General features: G+C 39.8%; 1 protein-coding gene across 6 annotated transcripts in view; it reads right to left on the bottom strand.

The window, feature by feature from the left end:
• The window catches only part of LOC117410899 (reticulon-4-like), a 35,573-nt gene that overhangs the window by 12,799 nt on the left and 7,467 nt on the right, over nucleotides 1-15,307 (bottom strand). For 2 of the 6 annotated variants that reach the window (XM_059025505.1, XM_059025506.1), the window contains 2 exons: nucleotides 14,415-14,468; nucleotides 11,404-13,698 (listed from right to left, as the gene is read on the bottom strand). The exons of 2 other annotated variants lie outside the window; for them this stretch is intronic. In XM_059025505.1, coding sequence (XP_058881488.1) covers nucleotides 11,404-13,698; nucleotides 14,415-14,468 — 2,349 coding nt within the window. The remainder of the gene's footprint in view (nucleotides 1-11,403; nucleotides 13,699-14,414; nucleotides 14,469-15,307) is intronic. 2 more of the 6 variants (XM_034017831.3, XM_034017832.3) reach the window with 1 other exon arrangement.

Raw genomic sequence — 15,307 nt, 5'->3', positions numbered from 1 at the left:
AAATGTAACCAATACAAGGATGTTTTCCAGTTTAGGGGTGTGTTGCAAGGGTAACACAGAAGAATACATTTGAGAGAGAGAGAAGAATAAATATGGACTAGCGAGGAGGTGTATACTGTAGTGGGAAACTATGGCCCCCATGGGTAGAACAATAGATACCAACAATAATTCCGAAGTGCAGTTTTGGCATAGAATTCTCGGAGGAGCCCGTCGTATTTGTCAAGTTGGATTTATTTGATTTTTATGAAGTCATAAAACACTGAAAGCAGTTTTTTTTTGACAATTTTAGTGTTTGGTTTTGTAGTGCATTTTGGAATTCATTTTCTGTTGTTCACCATTTTGCTTTGTTGTGTCTAGACAGTAAGGATGCTCAGCGTAATGACATGCTTGAGAGAGTTTGTAAAAAAAAAAGTCAACGTAAGCATCTCTCTCTCTCTCTCTCATTTAATGAAATCTCTAAGCTACATTTCAAATAGGAGCAAACCAATTACTGCAGTGTGGCAGTGCTGGGGCTTGTCAAGCCTTCATACCTCATCTCTTCACAGAAAAGCAGGACTAGCACTGGGTTTAAAGTTAACAGGAGCAGTGAGGATCCCTTTTGTTCATGTATTGACCTTGACTGGTCAGAACGGTCGTATTGAATTGATGCCATTAATTAACATGCAACCCTGAACAACCTTCACAGCATTATTTTCCAGAAAGCTTTTCATTTACAATCTAAATTGGGCAATTAGTTACCAAGTTTCATTAGTTAAGCATGTCTTAAACCGTGGTGTTCAGAGGCCAACTTTACTAGCCACCAGATTTTTCAAATTCTAGAAATAAGTTCCCTACCTAAAGCAAATTGGGTGAGGGTGTTCTGCATTCTTAAACATTTAAAACGTATAAACTCTAAAGAAGTGGTTAAACGTTGAATAATATGCTAGACGTATAACCGGTCACGTAACAAATTGCCTCCAAGTAGTTTTTCTAATTGGTGAAACAGAAAGATTGACACTGGGGCAGGTTTTATTCTCGGTCGATGTGTCACTTCATTGGTGCACTGTGTGTTCATGCTGTAGTAGGCATGGTATGGTATCCAGTCCACAGGGGTAAGACAGTGAACGTCAAGCGTTTTTTCTGACATTCGTTATATATTTTTAATAAAATGGCATCTCTAAAACAAAGGAACGAGGTAAAGCCATGTTTGGAAGTATTTTGAGGAACCAAACGAGAAAAACGTGATAATCTAAATAATGATGCCAAACAAAATTGCTGTACCACAAAAACACAAGTTCAATGCTTCACCATTTGAAATGAAGAGTCAAATTACCATGGATGGAGTTACTGATGGCAGTAAAAAGCAAAACATCCATAATAAACAGAATGCTCCATTTATTTAGCCCTTACATCCCTGTGAATACATATAACAATTTTAAAAGGATTGTTTTATATACAGTGCCTTGCATAAGTATTCACCCCCCTTGGACTTTTCCACATTTTGTAGTGTTACAACCTGGAATTAAAATGGATTTAATTAGGATTTTTTGTCACTCATCTACACAAAATAGTCCATAATGTCGAAGTGAGGAAAAAAAAAAAAAAATCTACATATTTTTCAAAATTATTTACAAATAAAAAACTGAAAAGTCTTGATTGCATAAGTATTCACCCCTTTTGCTGCAATACCCCTAAATAAGCTCTGGTGCAACCAATTGCCTTCAGAAGTCACATAATTAGTTGAATGGAGTCCACCTGTGTGCAATTAAAGTGTCACATGATCTCAGATTAAATACACCTGTTTCTGGAAGGCCCCAGAGTTTGTTAGAGAGCATATCTAAACAAACAGCATCATGAAGACCAAGGAGCTATCAAAACAAGTCTGGGATAAAGTTTTGGAGAAGCACCAATCAGGGTTGGGTTATAAAAAAAATATCCCAAACTTTGAACATCCCCAGGAGCACCGTTAAATCCATTATTAAAGAATATGGCACAACCGCGACTCTGCCTCGAGAAGGCCGTCCACCAAAACTCAGTGACCAGGTAAGGAGTGCATTAGTCAGAGAAGCAACAAAGAGGCCAATGGTAACTCTGAAGGAGCTGGAGAGATCCACAGCTGAGATGGGAGAAACCGTCCATGGGACAACTATAACCCAGGCGCTCCACAAAGCTGGGCTTTATGGAAGAGTGGCGAGAAGAAAGCCATTGCTGAAAAAAACCCATATCAAATCCCGTTTGGATTTTGCAAAAGGCATGTGGGAGACACAGCAAACATGTGGAAAAAGGTTCTCTGGTCTGATGAGACCAAAACTGAACTTTTTGGCCTTGGCGCAAAACGCTATGTGTGGCGCAAAGCCAACACTGCTCATCACCCTGAGAACACCATCCCCACGGTGAAGCATGGTGGTGGCAGCATCATGTTATGGGGATGCTTTTCATCGGCAGGGGCTGGGAAACTGGTCAGGATTGAGGGCAAGATGGATGGAGCCAAATACAGGGAAATTCTAGAGGAAAACCTGTTTCAGTCTGCAAGAGACCTGGGACTGGGGCGGAGGTTCACCTTCCAGCAGGACAATGACCCTAAATACACAGCCAAAGCTATACTGGAGTGGTTTAAAAACAAGAACCTGAATGTCTTAGAATGGCCCAGTCAAAGCCCAGACCTCAATCCGATTGAGAATCTGTGGCAAGACTTGAAAATTGCTGTTCACCAACGTTCACCAATGACAGAGCTTGAGCAATTTTGCCAAGAAGAATGGGCAAAAATTGCAGGATCCAGATGTGCAAAGCTGGTAGAGACTTACCCAAAAAGACTCACAGCTGTCCTTGCTGCCAAAGGTGCTTTTACCAAGTATTGACTCAGGGGGGGTGAATACTTATGCAACCAACAAATGTCTTTTTTTGTTTAATTAACATTTGTGTCACAATAAAATATATTTTGCACCTTCAAAGTGTTAAGTATGTTGTGTAAATCAAATGGTAAAAATCCCAATTAAATCCATTTTAATTCCAGGTTGTAACACTACAAAATGTGGAAAAGTCCAAGGGGGGTGAATACTTATGCAAGGCACTAATATATATTTTATATATATATATATATATATATACACATACATATTAAATTGAACACAAGTGTAAATAAATTATGTATAGGCTTTAATTTACCAGTATACGTGTACAAATCATTTGTTAAAAAAAAAATGTCCTTGATATCTATGCAGCTTGTCAACAGAAAGGGATATAGATAGAGATATATATATATATATATATATATATATATCCTTTTAAAAATTGCTAGATTATATATATATATATATATATATATATATATATATATATATATATATATAAACACCAACCACACACATGGATTTCCCATTTGTGGCACCGATCCTTGAACAGTAAAGATAAATATAACAATGTACTGGAATCTGTGCATTTGATGGAGTCTGTAACACATGTAAGCTGTGTTTTTTTTTTATATTTACTAAAATAAAAATAATACAAATGCTTTTAAAAAGACCAAATTCACATTGGGCTTTTTTTTTTATTCTATTGATGTTTTAGTATTACATGCAGGACAGCCGCTATAAGAGTGTTACCTTTATTAAAAATGTGCACGGATGAATCTACCGATTACTCAACGGATGCCCATAAATTAACTGATCAAAAATTTGAATCGAGTGACAGCTCTAACTTCAATATATACTTTGGTGTGTACGTGTTTTTTTTTTAAAACTTTGTAGTTAAGTCTTTGCAATGTTAAAACGTTATTTAGTATTTTCTATCTCCATTCCTCTGGAATCTACCATACTCTCTCCCTCCACCTCAGCTAAGAACCTCGGAGGCACCTTGTATTCTCAGCACATCTCCACTCTGGCACGCACTTGCCGATTCTTCCGGAACAACATACGAAGAATCCGACCCTTCCTCACCAACTACGCCACACAGCTCCTGGTCCAGGCCCTGGTACTTTCCCGCCTAGACTACTGCAACTCCCTCCTGGCTGGCCTCCCTGCATCCGCCACCCATCTGCTCCAGCTCATCCAGAACCCCGCTGTTCTCTCTGCCTTTCTTCTCCCGTGCAACTCCACTGCTCCGTTCACTCCACTGGCTCCCGATCACCGCTCGCATCCAGTTCAAGACTCTTGTACTCGCCTACAGATGCCTTGACCAGACTGCACCCAGCTACCTCCAGACCCTCATCTCTCCCTACACCCCCATTTGACCTCTGCTCCTCCTGCACTAGAAGACTGGCTGTACCTCCTCTACGCTCCCCTGCCGCCAGAGCCCGCTCCTTCTCCGGGCACACTTAACAGAAAACTACTCGCCTTACCTTAAATATATAATACGACAAAGAATTTGAATAATGTGTTTTTTGTTGACTATATCTGGTTGCACTTTTTTATATTATACATTCTTTCATTACTGTTTTTTATTACGGTAAATTACCATGCTTATTTGGGCACTCTACGATTTGACTGGGGAAAAATAACGTAAGGTTATTGGAGTTCACACACACAAAAAAAAACCAACACACACCTTTTCACTTCCTTTTTAGCTTAATTTAGCTTATTGCTTCATTTAAATTGTTTTCTTTATGTTAAGTTTTCAGGTATTTTTGTTAATGCACGTCTTTGTTTTTCGCTGTTCTATATTTTTTTTTTTTTTTTTTTTAATGCAACTGTTCATTTTAACAATTTTTTTAACACAACAGTACTCGCACACGTTTGGTCACCATCATAACTGTTGCATGAAACCGCAGTGTAATAATCCAGCACCTCTGCACTTAAGCATTTGTATGTCAGCTGACAAGTGTTCAGCTGATATCCCATCATGCCTTTCTTCTTAAAGGCGTACAGCCTCTACATATGAACCCCCAATCTCTCTCACAAGCATCAAGGAATACGTTTTTTTTTTTTTTGGTGCATATGTATAGCTATTATGTACTCTACTCTATATCACCTTGCAGTACAATACAACAAAAAATGGACTGAATGATAATACCCGAAAATAATCTTAATTTTTTTAATAAAGTAGTCAGCGCAAATGTAGCATTAGGCGGTGGATTGCGTCGATCGCCGGTTTATTTTGACCCCCTGCATTCATTGTCATTATTTTTGCTTTGAAAATAAAAATCGGTTATTTTTTTAGCAGTCATTTAACGTTTTAGCCTCTTGAAGTGCTTAACACAGAAGACCCGCCCCTTCGATTCTCCGATTGGTTAAATGTTGTGTCAAGACGTAACACAGCTGTCATGTGGTTTTTTTTTTTTCACCCAGCAACGCGCAACTGATCTAGTCTGCTAGAAGCTAAATCAATCCTTATTGTTAAAGGCACAGTAGCATCTGCAAGACGGGCGGATCGGGTTTTTCAGTCGGGCGGAGACCTGGGGAGAACCCTGTAAACATTCATAAAATGTACCAAAAGCAAATCCCTAGTTTAAATTGGGTGAGGGTGTTCTCTGCACCTTGTTTAAATTGGGTGAGGGCGTTCTCTGCACCTTGTTTAAAGCAGTTTTTTTTTGACAATTTTAGTGTTTGGTTTTGTAGTGCATTTTGGAATTCATTTTCTGTTGTTCACCATTTTGCTTTGTTGTGTCTAGACAGTAAGGATGCTCAGCGTAATGACATGCTTGAGAGAGTTTGTAAAAAAAAAAGTCAACGTAAGCATCTCTCTCTCTCTCTCATTTAATGAAATCTCTAAGCTACATTTCAAATAGGAGCAAACCAATTACTGCAGTGTGGCAGTGCTGGGGCTTGTCAAGCCTTCATACCTCATCTCTTCACAGAAAAGCAGGACTAGCACCGGGTTTAAAGTTAACAGGAGCAGTGAGGATCCCTTTTGTTCATGTATTGACCTTGACTGGTCAGAACGGTCGTATTGAATTGATGCCATTAATTAACATGCAACCCTGAACAACCTTCACAGCATTATTTTCCAGAAAGCTTTTCATTTACAATCTAAATTGGGCAATGAGTTACCAAGTTTCATTAGTTAAGCATGTCTTAAACCGTGGTGTTCAGAGGCCAACTTTACTAGCCACCAGATTTTTCAAATTCTAGAAATAAGTTCCCTACCTAAAGCAAATTGGGTGAGGGTGTTCTGCATTCTTAAACATTTAAAACGTATAAACTCTAAAGAAGTGGTTAAACGTTGAATAATATGCTAGACGTATAACCGGTCACGTAACAAATTGCCTCCAAGTAGTTTTTCTAATTGGTGAAACAGAAAGATTGACACTGGGGCAGGTTTTATTCTCGGTCGATGTGTCACTTCATTGGTGCACTGTGTGTTCATGCTGTAGTAGGCATGGTATGGTATCCAGTCCACAGGGGTAAGACAGTGAACGTCAAGCGTTTTTTCTGACATTCGTTATATATTTTTAATAAAATGGCATCTCTAAAACAAAGGAACGAGGTAAAGCCATGTTTGGAAGTATTTTGAGGAACCAAACGAGAAAAACGTGATAATCTAAATAATGATGCCAAACAAAATTGCTGTACCACAAAAACACAAGTTCAATGCTTCACCATTTGAAATGAAGAGTCAAATTACCATGGATGGAGTTACTGATGGCAGTAAAAAGCAAAACATCCATAATAAACAGAATGCTCCATTTATTTAGCCCTTACATCCCTGTGAATACATATAACAATTTTAAAAGGATTGTTTTATATACAGTGCCTTGCATAAGTATTCACCCCCCTTGGACTTTTCCACATTTTGTAGTGTTACAACCTGGAATTAAAATGGATTTAATTAGGATTTTTTGTCACTCATCTACACAAAATAGTCCATAATGTCGAAGTGAGGAAAAAAAAAAAAAATCTACATATTTTTCAAAATTATTTACAAATAAAAAACTGAAAAGTCTTGATTGCATAAGTATTCACCCCTTTTGCTGCAATACCCCTAAATAAGCTCTGGTGCAACCAATTGCCTTCAGAAGTCACATAATTAGTTGAATGGAGTCCACCTGTGTGCAATTAAAGTGTCACATGATCTCAGATTAAATACACCTGTTTCTGGAAGGCCCCAGAGTTTGTTAGAGAGCATATCTAAACAAACAGCATCATGAAGACCAAGGAGCTATCAAAACAAGTCTGGGATAAAGTTTTGGAGAAGCACCAATCAGGGTTGGGTTATAAAAAAAATATCCCAAACTTTGAACATCCCCAGGAGCACCGTTAAATCCATTATTAAAGAATATGGCACAACCGCGACTCTGCCTCGAGAAGGCCGTCCACCAAAACTCAGTGACCAGGTAAGGAGTGCATTAGTCAGAGAAGCAACAAAGAGGCCAATGGTAACTCTGAAGGAGCTGGAGAGATCCACAGCTGAGATGGGAGAAACCGTCCATGGGACAACTATAACCCAGGCGCTCCACAAAGCTGGGCTTTATGGAAGAGTGGCGAGAAGAAAGCCATTGCTGAAAAAAACCCATATCAAATCCCGTTTGGATTTTGCAAAAGGCATGTGGGAGACACAGCAAACATGTGGAAAAAGGTTCTCTGGTCTGATGAGACCAAAACTGAACTTTTTGGCCTTGGCGCAAAACGCTATGTGTGGCGCAAAGCCAACACTGCTCATCACCCTGAGAACACCATCCCCACGGTGAAGCATGGTGGTGGCAGCATCATGTTATGGGGATGCTTTTCATCGGCAGGGGCTGGGAAACTGGTCAGGATTGAGGGCAAGATGGATGGAGCCAAATACAGGGAAATTCTAGAGGAAAACCTGTTTCAGTCTGCAAGAGACCTGGGACTGGGGCGGAGGTTCACCTTCCAGCAGGACAATGACCCTAAATACACAGCCAAAGCTATACTGGAGTGGTTTAAAAACAAGAACCTGAATGTCTTAGAATGGCCCAGTCAAAGCCCAGACCTCAATCCGATTGAGAATCTGTGGCAAGACTTGAAAATTGCTGTTCACCAACGTTCACCAATGACAGAGCTTGAGCAATTTTGCCAAGAAGAATGGGCAAAAATTGCAGGATCCAGATGTGCAAAGCTGGTAGAGACTTACCCAAAAAGACTCACAGCTGTCCTTGCTGCCAAAGGTGCTTTTACCAAGTATTGACTCAGGGGGGGTGAATACTTATGCAACCAACAAATGTCTTTTTTTGTTTAATTAACATTTGTGTCACAATAAAATATATTTTGCACCTTCAAAGTGTTAAGTATGTTGTGTAAATCAAATGGTAAAAATCCCAATTAAATCCATTTTAATTCCAGGTTGTAACACTACAAAATGTGGAAAAGTCCAAGGGGGGTGAATACTTATGCAAGGCACTAATATATATTTTATATATATATATATATATATATACACATACATATTAAATTGAACACAAGTGTAAATAAATTATGTATAGGCTTTAATTTACCAGTATACGTGTACAAATCATTTGTTAAAAAAAAAATGTCCTTGATATCTATGCAGCTTGTCAACAGAAAGGGATATAGATAGAGATATATATATATATATATATATATATATATCCTTTTAAAAATTGCTAGATTATATATATATATATATATATATATATATATATATATATATATATATATAAACACCAACCACACACATGGATTTCCCATTTGTGGCACCGATCCTTGAACAGTAAAGATAAATATAACAATGTACTGGAATCTGTGCATTTGATGGAGTCTGTAACACATGTAAGCTGTGTTTTTTTTTTATATTTACTAAAATAAAAATAATACAAATGCTTTTAAAAAGACCAAATTCACATTGGGCTTTTTTTTTAGATTCTATTGATGTTTTAGTATTACATGCAGGACAGCCGCTATAAGAGTGTTACCTTTATTAAAAATGTGCACGGATGAATCTACCGATTACTCAACGGATGCCCATAAATTAACTGATCAAAAATTTGAATCGAGTGACAGCTCTAACTTCAATATATACTTTGGTGTGTACGTGTTTTTTTTTTAAAACTTTGTAGTTAAGTCTTTGCAATGTTAAAACGTTATTTAGTATTTTCTATCTCCATTCCTCTGGAATCTACCATACTCTCTCCCTCCACCTCAGCTAAGAACCTCGGAGGCACCTTGTATTCTCAGCACATCTCCACTCTGGCACGCACTTGCCGATTCTTCCGGAACAACATACGAAGAATCCGACCCTTCCTCACCAACTACGCCACACAGCTCCTGGTCCAGGCCCTGGTACTTTCCCGCCTAGACTACTGCAACTCCCTCCTGGCTGGCCTCCCTGCATCCGCCACCCATCTGCTCCAGCTCATCCAGAACCCCGCTGTTCTCTCTGCCTTTCTTCTCCCGTGCAACTCCACTGCTCCGTTCACTCCACTGGCTCCCGATCACCGCTCGCATCCAGTTCAAGACTCTTGTACTCGCCTACAGATGCCTTGACCAGACTGCACCCAGCTACCTCCAGACCCTCATCTCTCCCTACACCCCCATTTGACCTCTGCTCCTCCTGCACTAGAAGACTGGCTGTACCTCCTCTACGCTCCCCTGCCGCCAGAGCCCGCTCCTTCTCCGGGCACACTTAACAGAAAACTACTCGCCTTACCTTAAATATATAATACGACAAAGAATTTGAATAATGTGTTTTTTGTTGACTATATCTGGTTGCACTTTTTTATATTATACATTCTTTCATTACTGTTTTTTATTACGGTAAATTACCATGCTTATTTGGGCACTCTACGATTTGACTGGGGAAAAATAACGTAAGGTTATTGGAGTTCACACACACAAAAAAAAACCAACACACACCTTTTCACTTCCTTTTTAGCTTAATTTAGCTTATTGCTTCATTTAAATTGTTTTCTTTATGTTAAGTTTTCAGGTATTTTTGTTAATGCACGTCTTTGTTTTTCGCTGTTCTATATTTTTTTTTTTTTTTTTTTAATGCAACTGTTCATTTTAACAATTTTTTTAACACAACAGTACTCGCACACGTTTGGTCACCATCATAACTGTTGCATGAAACCGCAGTGTAATAATCCAGCACCTCTGCACTTAAGCATTTGTATGTCAGCTGACAAGTGTTCAGCTGATATCCCATCATGCCTTTCTTCTTAAAGGCGTACAGCCTCTACATATGAACCCCCAATCTCTCTCACAAGCATCAAGGAATACGTTTTTTTTTTTTTTGGTGCATATGTATAGCTATTATGTACTCTACTCTATATCACCTTGCAGTACAATACAACAAAAAATGGACTGAATGATAATACCCGAAAATAATCTTAATTTTTTTAATAAAGTAGTCAGCGCAAATGTAGCATTAGGCGGTGGATTGCGTCGATCGCCGGTTTATTTTGACCCCCTGCATTCATTGTCATTATTTTTGCTTTGAAAATAAAAATCGGTTATTTTTTTAGCAGTCATTTAACGTTTTAGCCTCTTGAAGTGCTTAACACAGAAGACCCGCCCCTTCGATTCTCCGATTGGTTAAATGTTGTGTCAAGACGTAACACAGCTGTCATGTGGTTTTTTTTTTTTCACCCAGCAACGCGCAACTGATCTAGTCTGCTAGAAGCTAAATCAATCCTTATTGTTAAAGGCACAGTAGCATCTGCAAGACGGGCGGATCGGGTTTTTCAGTCGGGCGGAGACCTGGGGAGAACCCTGTAAACATTCATAAAATGTACCAAAAGCAAATCCCTAGTTTAAATTGGGTGAGGGTGTTCTCTGCACCTTGTTTAAATTGGGTGAGGGCGTTCTCTGCACCTTGTTTAAATTGGGTGAGGGTGTTCTCTGCACCTTGTTTAAATTGGGTTCACATCACAAGTGGACGGAGTTTGTTGAATTTTACTCACCTTAACCCACTTATTACCGGTCAGCAATGTTTCTACACACAAAACATCAATAATGGAATATGCCTATGTTTTGTGTGTGACCTGTTAAAAGTAATTTTCTTATTGGCAACTTATTTTCGTATTCATACACAGAAAGTGCCAGTTGCTTTCTGCTAGAGCTGGTGCAAAAGTAATAAAAAAATAAAACTTCCCTGTTACTAAATCTTTCCTTTATGTACGTTTATATGTCGACTACTACAATTAGTACAAGATGTTGCAGTCTTAACCATATTGTTTTGTAATATGTTAATACTGCAAATTAAAAAAAAAAAAAAACTTAAGTCTTTCCACTACTAACCTGCCGCAAACAGATTTAAATTGGCACCAATACTTGGCAACTGAGCAATTAAAATGTTACCTAAAGAGAACTAAAACATCAAGAGTAAGATTGTCAAACTATTTCTACTGTGGTTTACTGAAGTGAAAGAAAAAGGTGAAAACCAAAAAATGAAAAGTGACTCACTGCACTACAGGTACAAAATGACAAGAGAGAGGACAGCAGCCCCTTGAGGTGAAAGGAATGGGTGAGGTACCGAACAAGACAGTGAACACACGCATGCTGGCATTACCTGCTTCTGTGCTCAGGTTTGGTGTCTGATCAGTCTTACGGACTTCAGGTCTACCAGTATCAGAGGGAGGCTGGTCCTCATCTGCCTTTGGAGGAGGAACTGGTTGCTCCGTTTTTTCACTTGTCGAGTGGATATTTGGAACCTGTGTCACTGACAAGGAAGCCTCGGTCACCATTTCTTGGAACTTGGCTTCTTTGAGCGGCTCAGGGCAGGTAATCTGGTTTTCTGGTTCCAGATGAATTTTCAGGGATGTAGCCTTAGGTGCAGGTTCAGATGGAAGCGTGAAGGAGCTTTGCTGTGAGCCAACATGCACTTGCGTAAACTCAGTCTGTTCCTCTAGCTCAGCAGCTGAGTCGTCACGGCCAAGTTTGGATGGCATTTCATGTTCCGTGCCTAGTTCGGAAACACTTGAGACTTTAGAATTATCCAACGTCTCCAAAAACTCATCTATAACTCCTCTTGATAATGGCTCACTGGACACAGCTTCTATTATTTCAAACTCTTCAGTAGCGACGTCATACTCAATGGATCCTTCCAATTCTACAGTTTCCACTGGCTTTTCCAAATGAGCTTCCCTTCCTGGAAAAGCACAGGTGTCTTCAGTAGGTGCCTTCTCTAATTCCTTTGGGGACTTGCATTCACTTTCCATCACAAAATTTACAGGAACAGTGACTTTGATCCTCTCTCCCACTGCCTCGAATGCAGGAGATTCTTGGAGAGGTTCTTTCAACTCATGAATTTGTTTTATCGATTTCTTGAACTCAGATGGACTGGTGGACAACTCAATTATTTGCTCAAAACTAGGAGATTCTTTAATACTTTCTAACAAGCCAGATGAACCTCGACTCATGGACAGAGTGGAAATCTGGTCTTCCTCGTTATCCACTTGGGCAGTGAGGTCACTTGTGGTTTGGGCTTCCTTTACTAGATCACACGCACCCAACCTCTTATGTGCGTCGTCAAAAGCAGGTGTAGCCGTTTGAACCTCTTTAAATGAAACTGCCACATGTGCTTCCTGCTTAGCTGAAATCTGGGAGTCAGGCACAAAGGCCAATGGTTTCACTGCCTCAAAGATGACTTTCACAGGGCTTAGTTCAGAATCTCGAGTACCTTCAGAAGATCCAGCAGCTACTTTGCCAGAGCTCAAAGGAGACTCCAATATATCTGGGAGAGAAGGGGGTAAAGGGGTTCCCTCCAGTTCCTTAGGTGACCCAGGCTGGCACACTGAAGGGTCAAAAGGTTCTTGTATGGACTCTAAGGTCCTCTGAACTAAATCAACATTGGTTTCATCACTATCTTTTATTTGTGACACATCTTGGAGCTCATTGTCAAATGCCCCTTGCACTAAGTCTGGGGTGGGGCTTTCGGATACCTTTATGGTATTTTCCTCCGACACAGCGTCTATCACTTGTGGCAAACCAGTGCTGGCAGCACTTATGGGTTGAAAGTCAAGGAAGGACTGTGGTTGGACTGATCTGTCTGCTTTTCTGGCATCTATAAAGTCTGGTTGCGGAGAGTCAAAGGCTGCAGTAGGCTCAAAAGTAGCAAAAGTAACGTAGGGTTGAGTTGTCACTATAGACTGAATTTCAGGTGTGAGGGGTGACTGCTCTGAAGAAGATCCAGAGGAAGTGTCTAACGGGGATGGAGCATGGATTTTGGAATCTTTCCCCAATGTAAAATCATGTTCATCACGACTTCTTTCATTCTTCTGTGACCCTACTAAATGACCAGCTTGATCAGAAGAAAATTCAAATCTACCATCTTCACAGAATACGGTCTTTATCGTGTCTACAGGGGACCCTAGTGCAACACCAACATTCTTGTCCGTCTCTGAATCGTCTTTTCTATCAACTTCAGGCTTTTCAGGGACTGGAGAGGTTTGCTCTTTTAGTTCAGACACTATCTGCAAGTCTACATGCTTGAGTGAGCTAATTTCAGGAAAATGTTCCTGCTGTGCACCGGCAATCTGATCAGGTTCCAGTGGAAAAGTAGTAGTGGTCTGTAACACATCCCTAAGCATGCCAGTATTCAAACCAACAGCCTTTTCCACCTTTGTATCCTCCTCCATTTTCAGAGGCTGTTCCACAGCTTCTCCAACAAGGCTCAATTTGGTATCCGAGATTTCAGACTCAGTTTTAGATTCTGCAGTCTTCACCTCTTCTGCTAAAGACATAGCCTTAGAAACTTTTGAAGCAGAATCTTCAACAGTCTGTAGCAGACTAGCAGGTGTCACAGTCTCTTGTACCTTAGTTGAAGCAGGGGCTTGGTCACAGCTTTCAGAAAGAGAGAGTTCTTCTAGAGAGTCAGGAGAAGGAAGAGGAGACAAAGAGGAAACTGGAGCAACAGCCTCCACAAGCACAGGCGAATCATCCTTCTGGTCAAGTGGCCGAGTGCTGCGTGGCTGCTCTTGCATGTCCACAAAGCTCTCTGAGACCATGGACAAAAAGGAAAATGCCACAAAATCAAGAGACATTCTTCTGATAAACTAGCTTGTTTGGTACATGCTGCATGACATCTAAATTCAAAAAGTAATTCCCCATCAATGACAAAAGAAATGTTAACCATGAAAATTTAAACCTGATTGGATGCAAATTGAAACCGTATATGCAACGAGTCATTTAGCCAAATATAAAATTTAGATACCAAAACTAATAATCTAAGATAGTCTTTAGTGCTTTAAAAGTCAGTGATGGGACAAATATAATGCAAGTGCATATCAAAATACAACAAGTAGTTTCTACTACAATCTATATGGATAAGTGTTCTGTAATTCTGACATCAAATAACATCTAACTGCATTCTAAGGGTTGTCAAGGATTGAGGGAAGACGAAGAAAACAAGCACACGATTATATGCATTGTGTCTTGTGCAAAAGTACACGCTAAACAGCATTTGTTTTAGGTTTTTGTTTGGGGGAGGGAGGGGGTGTGAATAAAGAAGCGAAAGGAACTCAAGGAGGTGGAATAAGGAGCAGTTTAAGGACACAAAAAAAGCTAGCAGAGAGAACTTGCCTGCAAAGGACTGCATCAGAGGCTCAGATGGAGCAGAAGGAAAAATGGTCTCATCTGAAAAACAAACAAGAGCAGCTCAGCAGGGACATAACACTGCACAAGCTGCCTGGAGAAGGCAAAAAGCAGTGAAACATCCCTAATATCAATAAAGTTAAGGGGGGGGGGGGGGGGTTAAAGAAGTCTTTCAAAAGTGAAACTAGTACATTATAAATTTGGATACCTACCTTTAAGACCAAAGTCATGTAAATGATTGCAAGTTAACAGATTTTTTTTTCTACACAGTCTAAAAGGGTTAAAGAAGGGACCTCTTTAAACCACTTATTTTGCATGCCCTCTTCCTGTCACCTGTCAAAACCACCTGCACATGTACAGAAGTGCAAGTCTGTGTGTGACAGAGGGGGTGGTGAAGATCAGGATTTAGCACTGACCTGCAAAAAACAACATGCTTGCTGATTTTCAACAGGAATGGGAGAAGAAAAAACCATCAACCCAAATATGCCATGAAGTATATTCAACTGGACCCATTCCCATGGTTTAAAACAGTATTGATTAAAATACTCATCCATAGGTAAAATTATAATAATGTACAGCATTAGCTGAATGCTATGTCTGCATGAGTTTTATTAAACCTTTAGATTAATGAGCTACCAAAAGACCTTTGGTGTGTATCCTTAAATGAAAATGTAATAGTAAAGCTTCAGATTTATGCATCTGTTTTTCTACAGCCCATTACTGCCAAAAGAACACCACAGATACATTTACATTTCTTCCTTTTGAAAAATGTCACTGCAGAATTTTTCCAAAACGCATTCTTGTACTCTTCAGTGCGATTATGAGGAGCCTGGGTTGTTTTTCCACTGCAGAGCCGTGCTGTGCTACTGACGTCACACGCA

This window comes from Acipenser ruthenus, chromosome 6 (assembly GCF_902713425.1).
Source record: "Acipenser ruthenus chromosome 6, fAciRut3.2 maternal haplotype, whole genome shotgun sequence".
In the NCBI taxonomy this organism is placed as follows: domain Eukaryota; kingdom Metazoa; phylum Chordata; class Actinopteri; order Acipenseriformes; family Acipenseridae; genus Acipenser; species Acipenser ruthenus.
The sequence above is the reverse complement of the archived record's forward strand: the minus strand, read 5'-3'. Positions and strand labels throughout refer to the sequence as shown.